This window comes from Ambystoma mexicanum, chromosome 13 (assembly GCF_040938575.1).
Source record: "Ambystoma mexicanum isolate Mex_15411 chromosome 13, UKY_AmexF1_1, whole genome shotgun sequence".
In the NCBI taxonomy this organism is placed as follows: domain Eukaryota; kingdom Metazoa; phylum Chordata; class Amphibia; order Caudata; family Ambystomatidae; genus Ambystoma; species Ambystoma mexicanum.
Window position 1 is genome coordinate 623,588,922 of NC_090938.1, and position 22,334 is coordinate 623,611,255.

The 22,334-nt window shown below is 47.3% G+C and overlaps 1 protein-coding gene across 2 annotated transcripts; it reads left to right on the forward strand.

Moving 5' to 3' along the window:
• Positions 1-1,583: 1,583 nt before the first annotated feature.
• LOC138521584 (keratin, type I cytoskeletal 19-like) lies at positions 1,584-21,597 on the forward strand. Of its 2 annotated transcripts, none has more exons than XM_069634527.1 (8): positions 1,584-2,195; positions 11,420-11,502; positions 12,149-12,305; positions 12,871-13,032; positions 13,123-13,248; positions 14,696-14,916; positions 15,857-15,888; positions 21,155-21,597. In XM_069634527.1, exons 1-8 carry the CDS (start codon positions 1,662-1,664, stop codon positions 21,232-21,234), a joined length of 1,395 nt encoding a protein of 464 aa, XP_069490628.1. In that variant the 5' UTR covers positions 1,584-1,661; the 3' UTR covers positions 21,235-21,597. The 2 variants fall into 2 exon arrangements, with proteins under 2 accessions (XP_069490628.1, XP_069490630.1); XM_069634529.1 differs by having other exon boundaries at positions 15,860-15,888.
• Positions 21,598-22,334: the final 737 nt, after the last annotated feature.

Here is a 22,334-nt window from a genome sequence, read left to right on the forward strand (position 1 = left end):
CACTTACAGTGGTGCCCCTTAAACAGAACCTACAGATACATTATTCACAAACTGCATGCACTGTGTTAGTGATGTTCTTCCTTCAACACTTTCCAAAGAATTTTCTCTGACTATGCAAATAGGACAGGGCCTCATCCACAGCCTTTTACTTTATTTCCCCTTCAGGAGGAGCAGCCATTGCATTTGAAAAATGGACCCCACATTGTACAATCATACAATAGGCTGATATCTCTCATATTCATATTCAAGGGCAAATACAAAAATGAGATATGTGTTTCCAGTGGCCTCAACAAGGGAACTGTGACAACATCTGGCAGTCAACCAAAATCACGTGGCCAACCCATGGTTGTCATTCAGCAAGCTGGCCCTCTGCTTTCCGTATTGATTATTGCTTCAATGGCAACACAAGCCAGACTCTCAACTCCAAGCCCTTCACTTAGCATCACCAGTCCATGCCCCAGCTGCCCTTGCACGCTCATTTGGCCATTTTCAGACATTTTTATGAAACCACCTCTTTATAGATGCCTGCATCTTGTGGAAGGGTCGCCCCATTGATCGACTGAAATGCTGTTCATTGAAATGTTCTCATTTGTGTGTTGTAACGTTACTCTTGAACAACGATTGACAAGAAAGAAAAGGCAGGAAATAGGATACTCATCGCAAGCCCTTCCAGACACAGCCACGTGTTATGTTGTGTCACTGGTATTTGGACCACTCGCACAGCTGGCATTTTCATGGTTTCCAGACCGCCTGGAAAACCTGAACAGGAGGAGGGGGTAGAAAGTTAGGCTAGTGGGTGAAGTGGGAGAATGCAATATAGTCTTGCTGATGTGCACTTATCAGATACCCCCTATCTGACTAACCCTGCATTTGCCACTTGCTGGCTGCACTACCACTGTTTATCGCCTTATTTAATTATTTATTTACTTATTATTATGTATTCTGTTTTCTCCCCTGTTCCACACTTTACACTTCTCCCCCCTTCCATGCACTTTGCCCCCTTTTTCCCCTTTCCCATGCACTTGCACACTTGGCCTAGTAAGATGGTTGTTTTTGTTCTCACCTGGCCCCCTTCCTTTGGCTGGTTGTGCTCTGAAAGACTTGTGTATACGCGCGATATAAATAAAATATCAATATCAATGTGCTGGTGGGTGCAGTTTGGATGTCTGTGTGTCTGTTTGTTCCTGCGTGATCTAGGTCAAGGCGTAGATGCACGGAACTCTGCAAATGGATTCATTATAATAATAACACTGGAAAAGGGCAGGATATGCTTTAATTCTGCCAGGATGCTTGTCCCGGACATGCATTAGTAATTGCATAGGGGATGGCGTGAGGATTCTCTGCAGACGTGCATTTGACGAGTGCTCCTTGCAATAAAACAGGAGCCTTAGGCATGAAGCGATCCACGCCTTTTCTGGGATAGACTCCTTGTCCAACAAATGGCAAACAATAAAAGTGTCTCCATTGTTCATGCCCAGTGTGAGATACTCTCAAGAAGTTGGCATGGACTTGGAAAGCATGCGTAATTCCCAATAAAATCCCCTTTTGCCCAGTAACACCCTTGTCGGAGCTATAAATGGAGACAGGCACAGACTGAGATTCCACCTCCGAACAGTGTAGTGCAGACTAGTCTTTGCGTTGGACCCTTAACCTCAGCCGCGATGAGCCAGACCATCAAACACACCTACAGCAGCTCAGGTTCCATTAAAGGTGGACACCCAAGCGGGGGTATGTCTTCTAGGCATTCCTCGTCCTCTGGATTCGGAGGTCTCGGTGGCAGTGGCGTATCTTCCCGGGTGTCTTCTGTACGTATGGGTGGCTCATACAGAGCTCCAAGCATCCATGGAGGAAGCGGGGGCAGAGGTATCTCTGTCTCTCAGTTTTCGACTGGGTTTGGAGATGGCTATGGAAGTGGCTATGGCGGTGGCTATGGCAGCGGCTATGGAGGGGGATTCGGAGGCACTGGTGCCAGCCTTTACGGTTGGGTCAATGAAAGCCTACACAACGTCAGTGAGAAGGAGACCATGCAAACCCTGAACGACCGCCTGGCCATCTACTTGGGGAAAGTGCATTGCCTGGAGCAAGAGAACGGCCATCTGGAGCGCCAGATCCGAGAGTGGTACGACAAGCAAGTCCCGTACATGTCTCCTGATTTCCACCCATACTTCAAGACCATTGAAGACCTTCAAAACAAGGTAGGATGCCACTGCCATTGAGGCTGCAATGTGCATTGGATTTTCCCTTCTAACAGTCAGGCTCCAGTGGGCCAGACGCATTGCCAGTCGATGAACAGAGAAGTGTGTCACCTTGTAGATCCTCAATGCACGGCATTCCATGGAGATGCAATGCTAGCCTAGCCTATGCAACTACCACTGTGTTCTTCCCCCTATGCCTGTAAAGCTCTCCCTTGTTTCCCGAAGCTAGGTCTGCGTTCAATAAATACCCTAAAAATAATAACAACAATAAAGGTTTGTTCTTGAAAATATGCCTAAGGCAACAAAAACAACTAAAGGACAAAACGACAAAGGCTTAAGTATGTGAAACTGGCTTCCTGAGCGACAAGAGCGTAGTCAGGAGGGCCGCATCCAATGTACATGCTTCCTTTCTTCCCAGAATTAACTTGTCTGAGGATCGTCTTTTTAGGTCTTTTTTTTTTTTTTTTTTTTAAAAAAGTTTATTGATTTTTCAACACAAACAACAATACAAACCAAACCGTAGTGCAATTAACAATATTACAATAAAGCATTTAATCATTAGTGCGCACTACCTCCCTGATCCCTCCCCCCTCGCGAGCCAGTTTCCATGTCACATTCCGTATCTGCCGCACATGAGCGGGCCTCGTTGTCATCCGACCCTCCCGAAGCCATCCCTGTCCCAAATATGCAAGATATCAAAGTCCTCCATGCCATCAAAGAGGCCAGTTCCTCCTCCCAAGACATACAACTCGCCTCCTGCCACACTGCTGTCTCGGCCTCCGCCCATTTCTGTAGGTCATTCCACCACACCTCAACCCGTGGCTTGCTACATTTTTTCCAGCCCATGGCTATTCTCCGTTTGGCCAGCACATACGCCAAGTCTTTCAGTTTACACACATGTTTCTGCTTCCTAGGTCTGGAAAACCCACCCAGCAGGCATGCCCAGGCGGTGTCTATGGCAAGCGTGACCCCTTTCTCTCCTAGCTTGCGCGCCACCTCCCTCCAGAACCCCTCGATCACTGGGCATGCCCAGAACATATGCGTCATGTCCGCATTTTCTTCGTCGCATTTAGGGCACGCCTGTCTGCCCGCATTCCGGAATTTGGATATCCGCAGTGGGGTCATATACGCTCTGTGCGTGACATATAGCTGTACCTGCTGCAGTCTGGCATTTCGAGATACTTTCCTGTGGTATCTTAGAGCCCGTTCCCACATCCCATCTCCCATCTGGGTCCCCACCTCGCACTCCCATTCCGATCGTAGGCCTGTCAATTCCTTCCCAACCTTCAACATCACCATCTCATACAACCTAGAGATCTCATGTCCCCCTTCCGTCGTGTCGTATATCCCTTCCAGCGTAACCTCCGATTCGTCTGCCAAGGTAAATTCAGGCCATAGTTCCCGAATTTTCCTCCCCAATCTGTGGTATGTTACATATTGGCCTCCATGTAATCCAACCTCCCCGCTAAGTTCCTCAAACGCTCTGATGGCACCCTCCTGCCACACATCACCCAATGTCACCAACCCCACAGATTCCCAATAGGTCCTAATAATCCCCCTCAGCTGTCCGTCTACCCCCGCCAGGGCAACTAGTGGAATCTGCGGAGAACACGGGAGTGGGTCTCCCATCAGTTTGCATGCTCGTCTCCACATCTTCCATCCCAGCCTCACCATCGCCGGGTACTTTCTCGTAACAGTTTCTGGCAACCAAATGACTTCCTTCAGGAAAAAAGGGGCACAATCATGCCCGAATAATCTAAGTTCTGGGGTCTCTTCGTCGGAAAGCCATTTGGATACAAACTGTAGTTGGCTCGCTATGTAATAAGCCTCAAAGTTTGGGAGTCTAACTCCCCCTTTTTCATGAGAGTTCTGCAACTTCCAGAGTGCTACCCTGTTTCGAGTGCCATGCCACAGGAACTCTCTGCAAACCCCATTTATTTTAGCAAAAAAACCCTTAGGGATCATATATGGGATGTTACTAAAGTAGTGTAGCAGCCTAGGCAGAACCACCATTTTAATCATTGCTCCACGCCCCATCATCGCCAGGGGCAACTTCTGCCAGAAACTCATGCATGCGCGTATCTTCTCAACAGCCATCTCAGTATTACACTTATGTTCTTTCTCTACCGTGTGGTAGACATCTATTCCCAGGTAACGAAACGTGTTAACTGCCCAGGGCACCTGTAGCACCGGCAGCCTCTCTATGGGGACACCCGTATAGCAGCCCAATGGGAAAATGTTCGACTTCTGGGGGTTGACCGCTATGCCTGACAACCTCGCATATCTCCCCATCACGTCCAGGATATACTGTAAATTCTCCTCCGGATGACTCAGGTACAATAACAAGTCGTCCGCATACAGGGATATCAGATGCTTTTCCCTCCCAATCTCAATACCCACAATGTCGTACTGCTGCCGCAGGTACAGTGCCAGGGGTTCCAGGGCCAGGATATACAGCATCGGGGACCAAGGACACCCCTGTCTAGTGCCTCTGCTGAGTTGCCATCTCTCGGATATGATTGCCCCCGTCCGGACCCTGGCCAGTGGAGCACTATACAGCAGCTCCGCCCATCTAACGTATCTTGGACCCAGTCCGTATTCTCTCAAGGCCGTCAGCAGCCACCCCCAATTAACCGAATCGAAGGCCTTTACAGCATCCAACGACACTATCGCCATTTCCCCGTCGCTAATGGATCCCATCTCTATCACCCGGTGGAGGCGTCTGTGGTTTTGGGTAATATTCCTCCCCGGGACATACCCTGTTTGGTCCGGGTGTACCAGTTTGCCTATCACCCTCCGCAGTCTGTTTGCCAGGACAGCCGTTAGTATCTTGCTGTCCTGATTCAGCATAGATACTGGCCTGTACGACCCACAACTATGCCTGGGTTTATTGGGCTTAGGGAGCGGTACAATGACCGCCTCTCTGAGCGATTCCGGCAACCTCCCCGTCTCGAACGCCTCATTGAGCATATCAAGCATCGGGGGGAGCACTTCCGCTCCAAAGGTTTTGTAAAATTCGCTGGGCAGGCCGTCCGTCCCTGGGGTCTTACTAGTGGGTAGTTGCCGGACAACCGCCTCCAACTCCTCCAATGTTATCGGGGCATCTAATTCCTCTCTTTCTTCCGTGCTTATCCTGGGCAGCCCAATATCTTGCAGGGTCTCCAGCATATCCTCCCGGTCACCGCCACCCGGATCCCCGTACAATTCCCTATAGTAATTCACAAATTGTTCGTTTATGCCCTCTTGGGTATCTATCTGCTTCCCATCCTCTCTAGTAATCGTCCTAATCGGGGGTCTCGGGGTTTCTTTCTTATATAGCCATGCCAGGAGACGGCCCGTTTTGTCTCCTCCCGCGTGTTGTCTCTCAATATATTTTTTATAGTTTAGGTTACAGAGCCTCCCCCAATGTTCCGTACACTGTTGTTGCAGTTTAAGCACCAGCTCGTTGTCTATGGGCTCGCTCTTCAACGCCCGTTCCAACTGGCTTTCTGCCCTCTGTAAATCAACCAGGACCCCATTCTGCAAGCCTTTCGATTTGGCAATCGCCACCCCTCGCATCACAACCTTAAAAGCCTCCCACAGAGTTCCCGCCGAATCAACGCTGCCAGTATTGGTATCGAAATAACTAGCTATTTCCTCCCGCATATCTTCCCTGAAAACCTGGTCTTTAAGCGCCTCTGCGCGCAGACGCCACGTCGGGATCCGCGCTCTGGGGCGGCCATATTGCCAACCCACCACCAATGGCGAGTGGTCCGATAGGACCCTCGCTTTATATTCCGCCCTGGACACCTCTGTCAAGACATCCGATGTGGCAAAGATATAATCAAGCCTGGTGTGCAACTGCTGCGGGGCCGAGTAGTGTGAGTACTGTCTCACATTGGGGTGCTTAGTCCTCCACACATCCTCGAGCTCGAAGTCTCGCAGCAGCGTCCGCAGCGCCCGGGCTGCCGGGGCGGGCCTAGTCACTTTATCGTCGGATCTATCCATCCCCGGCTCCAACACACAGTTAAAATCCCCTCCCCAGAACACCGCACTCCCAACACACCAGCTCAGGCTGGCACTCATAGTCCGATAGTACTCTGCCGTGCCCTGGTTCGGGGCATACGTGTTCACTACACACATCTCTTTATTCTCGATTGCCCCTCTTACCATAGCCAGGCGCCCCTCAGTATCCAAAATTTCCTGCCTCAGTTGAAACGGGACATGTGGCGCCACCCAGATCAGTACACCTCTGGCATAAGCCGAGTACGTGGATCCCACCACCGTTCCACCCCACTTTTTCTTTACCAACTCCAGTTTATCTCGGGTCAAATGCGTTTCTTGCAACAATGCGATGTCTATCTTTTGCCTTCTCAAGTATAGCATGACTTTATTCCGTTTTAGATAGCTATTGAGACCCCTGACGTTCCATGTTAGCAATTTTAGCTCCCCCATAATTCACTGGTATCCTGCCCACTCCCCCCCAACCCACCCCGCTCATCCGTGCCGTCCAGATATCTCATCCAAAATGTACTCCCAGGGCTCGCGGTCAAACTTAAACTCCCCAACGCTATGTACACCCCAACTTTCCCCGCACCCCCCATTCCCCCCACCCATCCCCCCAACACCCTCCCCAACTGTTGCCCAGCTCCACCTCGGGAACTCAGGCCCCCCCACATCTAGTTCTGGCTGTTACACACAGAGCCCAGTAGGGTAAAGTCGCCCTAACGGCCACTTAACTAAAAAACACTAAATGGGGGTGAATGGACTAGCCCCGAAAGGCTCCTTCGTATAACCACAGGTACGGTGCAAACAGTGCATTGATCATTCAGTTCCAGGCCCGACCTCCCCCGGCCATAACAGTAACTATATTCAAGTCCCATAGTCTTCTGGCTGCACTCTTTATCGTCGTAGCGCACTTAACTCTTATTGCCACCTTCATCAGCCTGGACCTCCGGCTCCTGGGGGCTGCCCTGCATGTCCAACCAACCCATGGCTTCCTCAGGCGACTCGAAAAACAAGGATCTGTTGTTGTGGATCACCTTCAATTTGGCCGGGTAGAGGAGCATATACTTCTTCCCCGCCTCTCTAAGTCTCCTTTTGACCGCTGCAAAGTTCATCCGACTCCTCTGCACCATCATGGTGTAGTCTGGGTAGGCCGTTATGGTGGCCTCCCCCCTCTTGATGGTTCCTCCTTTGCGAAAATGCTCCAAAATCCTCTCTCTGTCTCGGTAGTTAAGGATTTTGGCTATCATTGGCCTGGGCGGACCGCCCGGCGGAGGCCTCCTGGCCAATGCTCTATGCGCTCGCTCCACCGCAAAACCCTGCGACAGCACTCCCCCAGTGATCTCTTGGAGCAACATATTCTCAATGAAGTCCGTGGGGTTGTGACCCTCCAATCCTTCCGGGATGCCCACTACACGGATATTATTCCTCCGGGCGCGCCCTTCTGCTTCTTCGGCCCTGTTCTCCAGGTTGCGCACTTTCTGTTCCAAGACATGCAGGTCGGCCTTGTGTGAGGCGCAATCTGCCGTGTTGGCGCTCCCCTCCTTTTCCAGGCTCTCCGTGCGCTCCGACAGAGTCCTCACATCTTGTCGAAGTAGGTTCACCTCCTCCCGAACTTCTCCCACTTTGAGGTCAAGCACTGTTTTCAGGTCCGCCACCACCATTTCGAGCTTGGCTTCCCAAGCGGTTTTCAAATCCGCTTTCAATTCTGCGAGCGCAACTAACACGTCCTGATTTGGGCTAGCGGCGGCCATGCCGCCTGCAGATGGCTTCTCCTTGCTCCGAGCACTTTCTGGGCCTGGTGGTGTCTTGGTAAACTCATCCAATGTGGGTTGTTTCACTTTCTGTCTGACGGATTTATTCGCCATTCCACCACCACTGTATGTCGCGGGCCCGTACACTCCCGCCTCACCCCCACCCCGGGAGAGAGGAGCCCACCTTCCGCTCGCAATGGAGCGAGTCGCTTCTCCCGCACCAAGTGTACCTCCGCAGTCACTCCTTCCGCCACTCGACTGGGTCCCTACCAGCGAGTTCCTACACAATGTGGGCCCTCCGTCCCAAGGCTGCCGCTTGACCAGCACGCGATGCTCCGGCACCCAAGGCGGGTGGTCAGCTCGGGTGGGTCCTAGTGCCGACCACTGACCGTCACTGTCCAAAGCCCGTGATAAGTAATCGGTGCCCACCGAGACTCGCCGGTTCTCTCCCAGAGGCCATTCTCACACTTCACAGCTTACTTTGCCACCGATCACTACGAGAATGCCTCTTCATCGCCCCGCATGTATCTCCTCCGTTGTCCGGCATGGCCGCCATCTTCCCTCCGTCCGGGCCGTGACTCCCGGATCTTCGATCGCAATTTTTCTGTTGTTGCCGGGCTTACGAAGGATTCAGCTCCTCAATATTTATGCAGCATACATTCATGGACGGGTTCCTTCGTTCCTGACTCGCGAAAGTTAGTCTCAATGCACTTTTACACAGGATAAATGCAGGATCTTCAGGAGCTCTTCCAAGAGCGCGTCCTCTCACATGGCTTCCAAGCCACGCCCCCCTTTTAGGTCTTTAATGACATTTTCATGTTTTTAGTTCAAATATGTCTTGTAGGCGTACACATGCATCAGAGGAGCTGTGCAGCTGCAAGCTGGAACTGGGAATGAGTCAGTCATTTCTGAGTAACCAGGACAGAGTGCAGGGAGCTGCACAGATAGCAAATCCAAATAAGGCTTTTGACTGAGTTCTCGGGACACTTGGACCCCCTGCTGAAAGACACTGCCAACACTTTGATGTGGAATCACGACATGTCAGATCAGAGGTTGTTCAACATTTCAATTCTCATCAATGTACAGTCAGGTCATGAAGAGAGGCAATACTCCAGATGTTGTCTGTAAAGTATATTGTGTTTGCCAAGTTTCTTTTGGCAGGGAGGAGGGGATTCCTGGTGAACATAAATTGATTTTCATCCACATGAAGAGCCAAAAAGCAGGATTATTTCCTCTTGTCTCGGGAGGATAGCTCAGCGGCAACGTGCTTGCCCTGGAAGCAAGACGACACAAAGCAAAACAGGTTTGATCCCAGGTCCACGCTTAAAACCTCTGGTTATTAAGCGCATTATAAATAACCCTTCATATACCTAAAGGCTTCTGATTTGTTTTGGGAATGGCCCCAACTCTCCTCTCGAAATCTCCATGGGTAAATGGCAACACAGGTCTCCCTTGGCACTCAGTCTAATTTGATCCCCGAGATGTTGTGTGTTTTCTTCAGTGCAACCCAATTGTTTAACGTGGCATAAACAAGGAAGCATGAGTTCTGAAGCCAATCTGAGGGCTGAGTTGGGGCAACACCCTTTGGCATCCACTTGTGAGCAGAGAGTGTGATTCCTTGTGGCATTAGTGGTTTGATTGTCTCACTGCATGTGAGTTGTAGAGTAATATCTGCACAACCCGAGTGCAACCTTTTCTTAGATTTCCCCAAAAGACATGCTTTTTCCTAATGAAATGGCAATTACAAGTGATATATGCCAATTGTATCGTAGCATCACCATTCGTTATGAGAAAATCATGTTGTATGATAAATGATGGTTCTGCTGGATCTGTTTAGAAAAGGGGTGTCCCTCGCGGCTCACAAGATTCTGTTTGCTTTTCTAAGGATACATTGCAGACCCTTGGCTCACAATTTCCCTAGAGAACTTTCTCTCTCAAGTCTTTCAACATGTTCTGTTTGCCTTCCAGTGAACCGCACTGCAGAGCTTGTCGTAGAGACTTCACACTGAGAAGCACAGCAGATGGAATGTGATTTGTTTCAGATTTAATGCTGAACCTTGTGGTCCCAAACGCGGTGGCATTAAGAGTGCTCAGGATGATACCTATTTTGGACAGTTGGTACTTCCTCGTTGGGCCAGCCACAAAAAACAGCTGTACCCAAGGGTGTTGCTAGATCTGGAAAAAATCCGGGGCTATGCTAATGATGGGACTGTCGGGACTGGGGGCTAGCTAGCCTTTTTGGTTGTAACCCCTGAGCTTCTATCCTGGGCTACAACCAAAAGACCCGGGGCTATGGCCCCTCAAACACCCACACCCTTGGCAACGCCTCTGGCTGTACCAATTGAACTTCCTGTGTTCAGCCAGTCTCCCTCTCTGCTGACACTCCTCATGAACAAGTCGATAATGCTGGTGGTTTGGGATCAAGATGGCTGAACGTGCTGACTGGTTCCGTGGATGGTAGCAACCAAAACAGCCAGAATGTAATGAAATTCATTCACAGCTGAACTGGATCACATTCTCATCTATGTATATCTGAATGGCTGTGTAAACCCGCCTCTGACCACCGTACCATAACATTCTGCACTGATACATTAGATTAACCCCTGAAGGGTCTAGGGGCTTATGTACTTTGGAATGCAGCATCCCTTCATTTCTGAAGGAAGTGGTCCAAAAAGAAAGGTGTCATCAGTAGGGTGAGCTGACTGAGCTATAAAGAAAGCTGGGAGATGTCCTGAAAGATGAACACATGTTGGAGCTTTTTAAAAGGTTGGCCAGGCTGTTGCTGGTAGGACCTTTGCTATGTTGACTGCATGATGTGGTTTGTTTCGCCTTTTTGCCTTTGACCAGTTTTAATTTTGTGGTGTGCTCGGGTGCCCTTCCACTCAGGAGGTTTGTCTTCCACTGACTCCCTCTCTTCTGCAGATCCAGTACTCCTTCTGCAGACCCAGTACTCAGATTCCTATCCGACACCCCACTGCTGTTTTTTTTGCACACCCATTCACAGGTCAACAAAAGACACAGGAGAAAGAACATGTTACGTTGGATGATGGCAAAGACACTTTGGCCAAATGAGGAATCCTCTGACTGATGGGGGTCCTCTCTCAGGTGTTTGTAGAGATGCCAGTAGGAAAGTGATCTTCCCCCTTTTTCACTAGAGTAGTAGTGGCAGACTTGCCTTGCTGTGAACCGCAGTATCCTGAGAGTGTCTGAGAACATGAGGGAGAATGGTCTCAGCTTAGTTGAGGAATTCTGTGATTATGAAATAGGGGAAAGCAATGCAGTGTGACTGCCTTCACGCGGAGGTGATCATGAGCCTGGCCGGCGCGGAGGTGATTATGAGCCTGGCCGGCCGTCTTCCATCAGCATTTTTCTCTGTTTGCACAATGCTCTCTGCCACCTCCCTCTTCTCTGACTTCTGCAGACCAGAATCAGTTTTTTGTTCGACAACCTTTTTATATATTACTGAAATGTGGCCTTGTGTTTCAGATCCATGCTGCTGCTCTCGACAACGCCAAATGTGTCCTGCAGATCGACAACGCCAGACTGGCTGCTGATGACTTCCGCAACAAGTAGGTTTTACAGTGGTGTAGTACTCTTTCCACGTCTTTGTTTGATTAAATAGTTATATTTGGGACTGCAGCTGAATGTCCTGCCTCTGTTCTGCCTTTGAGGTCCACATCCTTAGGAATGCCCTATCTTCTCTACTCCAGAGACCCAGGAAGGGCAGGACTCCCTTATTTTCAGACATGCGCTATTAGTTTGGTCGATTAATGCATCTGCTGTGACATGCGCATCTATCTCCATTGTGTTGCTGTAGAACAGGGGTGTCCAACTCCAGGCCTTGAGGGCCGGATCCATGTCGGATTTTCAGGATACACCTCATTCATATTCATGAGAGAGGTTTGCATACAATGATTCTAAATGTATGCACATTTGTGCTCATGTATATTAATGAGGGATATCCTTAAAACCCGTCAGGTTTACGTCACTCGAGGCCTGGAGCTGGACAACCCTGCTCTAGATTATTCAGTACACACTGTGATGCTATGTAATCTCACTTGCTCCCACACATTCCACGTAAAGGTGAAAGGCAAAGTCACTAAGTTCCTAGTTGTGTCCACCCGCCCTGGTCTCCTGACACAAATGTTAATATTGAATCCGGCTTGCCTTCTTGCATCTGCAAGTTCCTACATTGCCTGAGTTCTGCTCTTGCAGGTTTGAGGTGGAGCAGGGTCTACGTCAGACCGTTGAGGCCGACGTGAATGGTCTGCGCAGGTTCCTGGATGAGCTGACCTTGGAAAGGTGCGACCTCGAAAACCAGATGGAGAACCTGAAGGAAGAGCTGGTGTACCTCAAGAAGAACCACGAGGAGGTAATGTAGCAGTAAAGGGGCAGTCCTGGGTTCTCTGCAGCTTATTTCAGGAGACACAGACACTTCCAGACCAAGCTTTCTTGAGCACTGAACAATACAATGACCTATGCACTTGCCTTGCATTTGAGATAGAGGTGTATTTCTCTATAACTCAATAACATTGTCCAGCTTTCCAATCACATTTCAAATATTATCCATCTACAACCCAAGAATGCAAAGTAATATCATGAAAATATATTTGGAAAATCTTGCCCACCTGACATGCAATATTCCCCCAAGCACCAGGCTGGTGCATCACCCCACTTGGTTGAGGATACAGTCTAGAGGAGCAAAAAGTGTGACGCGACTGCTGACCCTCAAATCAGTTCGGAATCTGCTCAGTATGAAGTTGTCTTAGTTTAAGTCTCACACTTCGGAGATTCCTTGGCTCAGAGGTTCCACGACATTCAATGCTGCTGTAAATCTTATTTTTGGTAATTCACAGAGCAGATTAGCACATATACACCTGGATTGAAAATATCAACATGTATACTAACCAGAAACATTGTTTATTCTGCCACCACAGGATGTTACTACACTGCGTTCTCAGCTGGGAGCCCGCGTCAATGTTGAAGTGGACGCCGCACCAGCTGTCGATCTGAACAAGATCCTAACTGAAGTGCGTGAACAATACGAAAAACTTATAGAAAAGAACAGGAGGGATGCCGAGACCTGGTTCACCACAAAGGTAAAGCATTGACTCCAAAAGCCGACCCTACACCTAGCAAGCATCAAACGAATCACAATGTCTACACATGTTTTGTGCTCTTCCTTTCAGACTGAAGAATTGAATCAGCAGGTGTCCTCGAGTTCCGAACAAATGCAGTCCACCCAAACCGAGATCATTGAGCTGAGACACAGCATCCAAGGCTTAGAGATCGACCTGCATGCTCAGCTCAGCATGGTAGGTCCGACCACTTGAAGGCCATCTCCACACTGAAAGGATCATTAGCATAGAATGACAAGATGGGTGCCACAAGAGACAATCGGCTGTCCAGGACAACCAATGGGGCTCTTTCTTAATACGCACCAAGGTCCTGGGTTGGCCAATCATTGCAATTAGTCCTGGATTAAGGCATTCTAGTCAACAACATGGCCTCCAGCCTCTACTCTCGCTCTCTTCCTAGTAAACGATGAAGATTCAGACAACTGGTCATTATGTTGACAGTCTAGTAGAATTAATTGTGTTTATTTACTAATTTGGAAAGCACATGTGCGTGGGTGACCCAATAGTAAAAGCAATGAGGAAGCTGCATGCAGGCTAAGAATTGCCTATCGCCTTATAGTGATATCACGGTAACTTGATTTGTTAATCAACTTCTTTCAAAAAGATAGCAAGATTGTGTGGTCCCCTTATTCCAAAAATCAACTGAAGACCTTAATTCTTTCCCAATTAAGACCTGACCTGAAACTCATCTTGAATTCATGGTGACATCAGAGGTGATTTGTCCTGAAATTGACAAAATGAGCTGATCCCAGATTGTCAGAAGCATGCCGCTTGCATGCCTAACATGTAGCAGCTGGGGTGGTGATGTGCTGATAAGATCACTTCCATAGCCTAGCTTCCTTAATGAATCCAATGGGATGCCCCACATTCAGGGAGACGGCAGAGTGGAGTAACTTTCAAGGAACATTTTACAGGGTAAACCCCCCTCCATCCCTTCAACCTCCACACCTCCAGTAGCAAAGGACCTGAGGAAAGTAGGGGCTCGGGCGGGCACCTGCCACAATAAGAAATCTGGGCTGGAGTTTCACTTTTCTGTATGATTCTCTTAGCCTAGATCAACTAGAAATTACCAAAATAGGGAGCACTCCAACATCACCCTAATGATGAACACTGACCAGTGCTCTACTGATTATCAGAATGCACAACACTTATTGACCAATTACACTAATTTCTCAACAATTCCCTCTTTATGTAGTCAACAAATAAAGTTGACAAGAAGCACCACACTTTAAAAAATCCCCTAGAACGTATGCACTGACATGTCAGTCTTTCTTCTTCTATCTGCACGTACTGGCAGTGCAATGCATTTTCAGGAACGCTAGTGGTGGCATTCATGATTGCTTAATATGTCTTTCATGGGGTACTGTCCATACCACTCTAACCCTTCCCTCCCTTGATGTGTACCCTCCTGTTTAAGGGGGGTAATCCGGATTGCCGCCCATAGCATTTTCACCAGCGGTATTCTACAGCCCATATAGAACCTAGAACAATCTCTTCACAGCATCTTTTGAGTTTAGTGTTTGGGTGAACCCATCATAATGATATACTATTTCTTTTGCGAATACTGACGTTTTAGGAAAATTCCAAACACTGTGTGGTTCCCTTTTGTCCACTCTGTTCTTAGAAAGCGGCCCTGGAGAGTACCTTGGCGGAGACAGAAGGCCGGTACTGTGCCCAGCTCAACCAGATCCAGGGCTTGATCAGCAACATGGAGGAGCAGCTGGCCGAGCTCCGCAGTGACCTGGAGCGCCAGAACTATGAGTACACGGTCCTGCTGGACGTGAAGAACCGCCTGGAGTTGGAGATCGCCAACTACCGTCGCCTACTGGATGGGGAGGATGTCCCGTGAGTAATCCTTTAGCAGCCGTCGAACACTGATTTGACGCCATCCCCATTCACTCAGGACAATCTAGTTTTGTAAGCCAATGGGGAAGAGTAAGGGAAATATGATGGGACCGTTTCGAGGGTGTAGTGAAATGTTTGGTCTCCAGTCTTGTCATTGAACAATCATTGACCATCGGATCTCAGGTCAGTCTTGTCTCTGTTTTGTCTCTGGTCCTGAACGATCTTTCCTGTCTGTCTTTTGACCAAGCTGTCATTTATGGTTGGTACTGAACAGTAGTAGTCAACCTTGTTCTAGGGAAAACACATATCCTAGCCTTAATACCATTATATACTTAAACTGACACATTGGGAACTGAGAGGAAAGACAGACTAGGAACTGGACAAAACATGTAAGAAAAACAATGTGTAATCGTATTTGAACCTTGATAGTAAGACATGAATGGATGCCTGGTTAAGAGTAGCTATAATATGCAAAGTGTACTCACAAAAAGATTATGCAACGACACGAGTAGAACGATTTAACAGAAAGAGAAGAGAAGAAAGACTTGCCAAATTGCCTTAGCCACCGAGCAACAGTAGACATAAAAGATAGACTCAGCTGCTGACTGAGATAATAGAAAATACTTCGACTTGCTAGAGCATGAGATTTGTGTGCCATAACATTTGTTTCTGCCTTTTTGATAAGTTGATAGCTGGATATGCACAACCATATGTACAGAAAACAGCTTGAAAAACGAAAGCTACGGGAAGAAAGTTAGTGGTGCCTCTGGACTACCATACCATCCCATTATTGTAACCCTGTTTAATTTAAAATGTTGAACAAGAATGTTCATTCCAAATATTCCTAGTGGTTTGGCCCTGTAAATAGAGGTTGTTGACCAACTGCTAAAATCAGAGACACTGATATCATGCTTACATTTTATTATTTCTATTTCCACAGCAGCAAAACGTATTTTTCCGGAGGCAAAGATGGTAAGATGATGATCTTATTTTAAGTAAATACATCTTGTTTATGCATATATCTCAAGCGCAACGTGTAATATGACTAAATAGGGAGCATTTGACCGCAGATACGGCCTGCCAGATTCATCATGATATCAGCCTATTTTTGACAAAGGCACTGTATATGGTCTCCAGCTTTACTCTTGCGTACTCACTAGAATTGCTCCTCTGTCCTCAGGCAATTATGAATGCAATGGAAGCGTTGCTTTCAAACTTGCACTACTAGACCAGGAGTCTGCAACCCTTGGCTCTCCAGATGTTTTACACTACAACTCATGTCATCCCTTGCCAGCACAGTCAATAGCGAGGGGGTCATATGAGTCGTAGTTCAGCACACCCAGAGAAATGCAGTTAGCAGACCCCCCTGTCTTTTCACTACCACAACAGTTTCAATGGAAAAATGTTTTCCCTCATCAATTGTATTTTTTAGGAAAGGACGAACTTGCTGAAATCTGAGTCAAATCTGTCTAAACAAGGGAGGTTTCAATCATTGCCAGTGATACAAATGATTTGGCTATGACCCTTAAAAGGGTTTGCAAGATTCAGTCCTTGAAAGGACAGGCTCTGATAGAAACCAGTCCTTGTTAGTGTCTTGACCTGTTTCGATCTTTGGTATCATTTTTTGTGTATTTTGATTGACTTTCTTTGGGTATTTATTAATTATTTTCTCATTTGGTTCACATGATATTAGTCTCACAGTAGGCCTTTCTTCAGGTCGACTCATTGCATATTTGAATCAAACCGAAATGATATGATATGGCATTTATAACGCTTCTATACACAAATGTTTCATGGCGCGAAGCAGCAAGGGAGAGGGAACAAAGGGAGGACAGAGACAGCGATCATACTAGGCCAAGTGTCATTCAGATCACACAAGTGCAGGGGAAGGAGGAGAGGAAAAGTGCAGAGTGGGAGGGGAGTGGGGACAGTGCAGTACATGAGGTAATAGAATAAATAAAAACAATAAAACAATAAGAGCGGTAGGTTCAGCTGGTGGCCAGTGCAAGGGTAAGTGCAGACATTAGGTTTCAAGTGCACCGGGGGACTGTAGGGATTCAGAAAACAGTTTCCAAGTGCGGGGGTTGCCAGGTAGGCAGTGCAGGTGTGTAAATAGCAGGGGAGGGGACCTGGGCCCGAGACGAGAGGGTGGCCAGGTTGTGGAATCAGAAAAAATACAATATTACGGCTGTTACACCAAGCAAAGGAAAATACACCGACACAGGTTTATAAAGATTCCCAGAATCTTTATTACAAAACTGAACAGTATTCAACAAAGTACACAAATAGCTATTTGGCCGTCAATACATCACAGAAACCACCAGCAGGGTTCAATATGAGCAGTGAGCAGAATTTGCTTGCTGGACATCGACGTATTTATACAATTTGTAAAAATGATGTCCAGCCTGTTACAAGTTAATAATACATTGGGCTAGGGTTGCGCCAGGTTCACTTTCCTAATTTACATATCTTGTGCATGCGGTTTACTTTTAAATACATTTACTAACACACTCCATTATTCTTTAATTTAACGTTACAGTCTTTACACATGGTTTTAATACAGATCAAACAAATGTTTCGCATATTATATTCGGATAGCATTACTGTTCTTGTATACTTGTAGTTTAACATTGCTGATTCAAGTTATCCCCTGCTCCCGAGGCCAACAAAGGACAAGGTCTACATGACCCTAACATGTGGCCTGAAGGAAGGTTGGACATTAACTCTCCTACAGAGGTTGAAGAGTTTAAGGCAAGAACAAGAGCACACGAGACGGCCATTTAGATTACAGGGTGACTTTGTACAAAACCCTAAAATGGCGATTCTAACCTAAAATGGAGGCTTGATTCACTTGAGGTCACGACCTTGTAATACGGATTTCCTCGCAAAGCGACTGGGCATAGGCCAACATATACGATGAGGACGAAACAATATTATCCCAGTTCTAACAAGGTAAGCAGTACAGTTTCAGCCAGGAATTCAGCAGGGGAGAGGAGAAGAGAAAGCAGAAGCAAAGAGGAAGGTTTTGAGGTGCTTCCGGAACCAGAGATGGTTCTGCTCAAGTTTCAGGGAGGCAGGGAGTTTGTGCTAGACGGAGGCCCCAGCCGAAGAAAGAGATCTACCACCAACTTGTTGCTTGGAGAAGTGGCTGACCCTGAGGGAGTTGGAGGCGGATGAGCGAAGAGCTCGAGAAGGAAGACATTTACGAAGAGAAAGTTGAAGGTATTGAGGCCCCAGGCCCCAGAAGGCCTTGTGTACAATGCAGAGGGTTTTGAACTTAATCCTCGCAGCCACTGGGAAACAGTGCAGAGATTTCAGTCCTGGAGGGATACGATCCCTGTGTTTGAGGCCGAGGACAAGTCTTGCAGTCCTGTTCTGGATGAGTTGCAGAGGGCGGAGAGTAGTAGCAGGCAGATTAAGAAAGAGTCTGTTGCAATGGTCCAGCCTAGAGAGTACCAGAGCTCTGGAGTCAGTGATCTTCCATGGGAAGGAGAAGAAAGGAAGAATACCTCTGAGGAGGTGCAGCTGGTAGTGTGACTTCTTAGAGACGTCAGAGATGTGAGGAGAGAAGGAGAGTGTTGAGGCGTCAACCGTTTGAACTGGTTTAAATGCATTCAAACCATGAACAGGCACATTTTGTATTTAAGGGTTGGGTTTGAAGGCCTTGCAGAGTCAGCTCTATGAAGGTCCTACAGATTCAAACTGACTCAGGCTCCCACATGCCTGGTAATTGCCCTTTCACATCCCCCAATCCCTTCACGCATGTTCTCATCATTTGACACCTTCTTAAATGACGTGTGCTTTGGAACCCTGCATCCTTGAGTAGCCTGTCTTTAGATTTTCCCCATTCCCTCTTTATCCTTCTGAAGAGCTGGCCATCAAAACTGGTAGCATCACCCACAATGTGATCTAGAGTCACCATATGGGCCCTCCAGAACAGTACACAAAGCTCTAGATGTGGAATTCAAAGACGTATGGCAGATGAGGCCTCATGAGTAACATGCATGAGTGTTGCTGCGGAGTGCTCCTTTGCTTGTTGAGCCCCCACAACTTCTACTTACTGCAAAACTCCATGTTTACACCCCACTGCCTCAAACAGTGAGTTAGAGCATTAGTGATAAGAATTAGGAATTGTCTTGAGTGGTTGTATGCAGTGTCGTAGTAGAGATGAGTTTTGGGGAATGGGTATGAACGTGGCAAAGTACTTGTTGGCATCAACTCGTTCTTGTACGAGGACAAGAACCCGCCCTCTGCTAATTGCGAAGAGTTATGCTGAATAAGCAAAGTGGAAGAGACAAGTCTGTCTTAATTAATTAAAGAAGATAAGAACCATCACAGCCCTGCATGCACGATTAAGGAAAAACAGGGGTTTGCCGAATTAAGTACATCTTAATTCAATGTCCTGATGAAGGCCCTCTTTAAATCTTTTGAAAAACGTCTCAGGAGGGAAGTATCCACATTTTGGGGCGAAACACAGTGTGTTGACCTGATCTTGATTAGATATTACATCCTTGCAGATAGTAACTTTTTGGAGTAATACAATCCCTGAGCAATAATGAGCCAACCAGTTTTCCGGTTAGATTCTACATTTGGAATATCTTCAACAGCTCCTAATTTGGGGACAGGTTCCTGTCCGTGTTTAGTCTCCATTATTAACACTTAAGCTACGTGTATGTAAGGTAAAACGGTGTGTTGATTGTGTTACTTGACAGTTAATGTTCATACTTTGAAATCCTGTTCAAATCGCATCTGCCCAAACGGAACAGTGTACTAACCCCTTAAATGTGATTGCTGTTTTTTCACATTGTATGTCACATACATTGTTACACAGCATAAAGCAGTAGAATGTGTTAAATGCTGCATTTTATACTGGATTTTGTCTGGTAAGATAGCTCAGTGGGTTGAATGCTCGCTGCTGCGATCTACCTGTGATCTGCAGGTTGCAGGCTTACATCTCAGCAAAACCAACCCAACCTCTCATCCTTCCAAGGTCGATAAATGAGTACCAGCTTTGGTTGGGATGAATAATGTATGTAAATATGTTCTATGTACAGCGCTTAGGCATACATGCTATATAAATTACATGGTTTTCAATGTTTTTATATTTTTTGATAGAGTGGATCAATACATTGTATTTTAACACACTATATGGTACATTAGTAGATATTTTCACAATTCAATGCGTTCAAGGGAGGGGTAGCCTGTTTCCGTGCTGTTGTTGTAGGAGTAGAACCCACATTTAAACAGAATAGAACAATGAGGATACATGGTCTGATAATGGATGTGTCTGTAAAGAAGGTTTGAGTCAGATCCCATCATGTTAGCATGCTACCTATAATCCTTCTCCAAGTGAATGCACTATACTAAGAGAAAGCAAAAGCAAGCCCTTGTCAACACTGAGACACAAGTCCATCCTGCAGATTATATATTACGCCTGGGGTCTCTGATTGCTGTGGATGGAGTGCCTCTGCAGCCGCAATCCATGTGCCTGCTACAGGGAGGACTTGCACAGAAATACCCAGAATGCTTTGCCCTGTCCTTTCAAGCGTCATCTCTGGCGATATCTCGGTGCCCCCCATTCCGCAGGACACAGGGCTCTCCTTATCCACAAGGCCTTACAGACGTGCACCAAGTGCCTCGGTTGCTCGCGAGGGGGTTGGATGGAGACAGACACGTGGGAGGAAAGTGCTGGCATCCAGCTCCCTTTAGTTCGTTCCTGTTTGCTTCAAATGGGGGCGCTCGAGCACTCATCGCCAATGATGGACCTGTTCCGAATTCAGATTATTAGAATTCACGACATTCGGATATTAGGCCCTGTGTGCATTGGGTTGGGGCAACACATGCCAATGTCTCGGTGGAATTATTGATGCCAGTCAATTTGCTCTGGCACTTGCTTTACATTGGCAGTCAATTGAAATTCAAACTACATTTAATACAGTCGACTGGAAATTAGATCCCTGTTGACCTCTTTGGCATTTGTAAGGCAATGGATATCAATAAACCTTCTGAAATGTGATGTATTATTTAAGGTTGGCCCAGCCGTAGTTACTAGTACCTTACGTTCCAAGGTAGTATGGTAAGTATTTCATGAGTAATTGCCAGTTTGATGGATTTGATCTGCTGCCAGCCTTTGTGTGCTGGTGTGTGGCATTGCTATGGTAATCTTCTAAATGTCTCCTCTGCATTGTTGCTGAATCCCACCGCACGAAGAGTAAACTACTTCTCTCTTTACTCGCAGTCTACTCGGGGTCCCATATCACCACCACCTCCACCAGCGGCATCAAAGTGCGTTCAATCACCGAAGACATTGACAGCTGAAGTGTTGTCTCATCCCGCGAACAGGTTCACCAGGCTGGCTACTGAGTCACCTGCGATCCCACGCATGCCAAACCGATCCACGGCGCCTTCACTAAAGGATAGTCCTCTTTTCTTTTCCACGAGCAGTACCAATGTGATCAACTGACCTTTGCACCGGAAGTAAAACCCGCAATCAACAGTTGCAGTAAACCTGCTTACAAACACACCTGATGGCTTCTTTCTCAGCCCGCCCTGTGTTCTTGCCCCTTGGCTGATCTGATTGGCTCTCCCCCTGGCATATTCTGTGCTGAGCAACATCTTTCTTTTGCTTACTGTATGTGTTGCTCTTGTTGTCCAATAAAAGTTTCTTCTTTGCTCTGTGAATGTTAAGTCCTTTTTACATTACTTTTTCTTGTCAATATATAAATCTTTCATGCAATCAGAAAATAATTAAGATCATTACGAAGAGTGTGTGGGAAAAAGAGGACAATTGAGAAAGGAATTCGAAGACACAGCCTTATCATTGATTAAACAAAAAACAAAAAAAACTACACAACCCAGCGCACAGTTTTACATCCTTGGCAGTGAGACAACTCAGTGAGTTCACGTGCATGCTGCACCAGGTGAAACATCAAGTTCTCTTATGTCAGGTATGAGCAAATTAGCTATGTGCAATCTTGCATTTTCCAATATCAATTGAACAGTGAAGCCCCAGAAAGTAAGTCATGGGGGAGGGAAGGGGGTCTCCTGACGCCTGTTGTGGGCCATTTTAAGATGTCTGCATAGAGCAGTCGGAAGGATGCAGGCTGGAGTCGCTCGGTGTGAAATCAAACTACCATCCAGGCAGGCTGCAGACCAACCAAAACACCTGGTTAATCGTGTACTGGAGCACCCACCGATGCACCACGCCCCTGTTCATTGCTCCTAAGTTTTGAATGCCCACCCTGTTTGCTACCTGGTGCCCAGTGTAGTTAGTGACCACGGAGAGTTTGCTGCTACCGGCCCAGTGTAGGGTGATTTGCTTCATTGCCCCTTGGTGCCCAGCACATTATGTTGCCTACTGTAGTTTTGCTCTCTGATGTCCAGTTCGTGGCTGGGTCAAGATATCGCAATTCTACCTC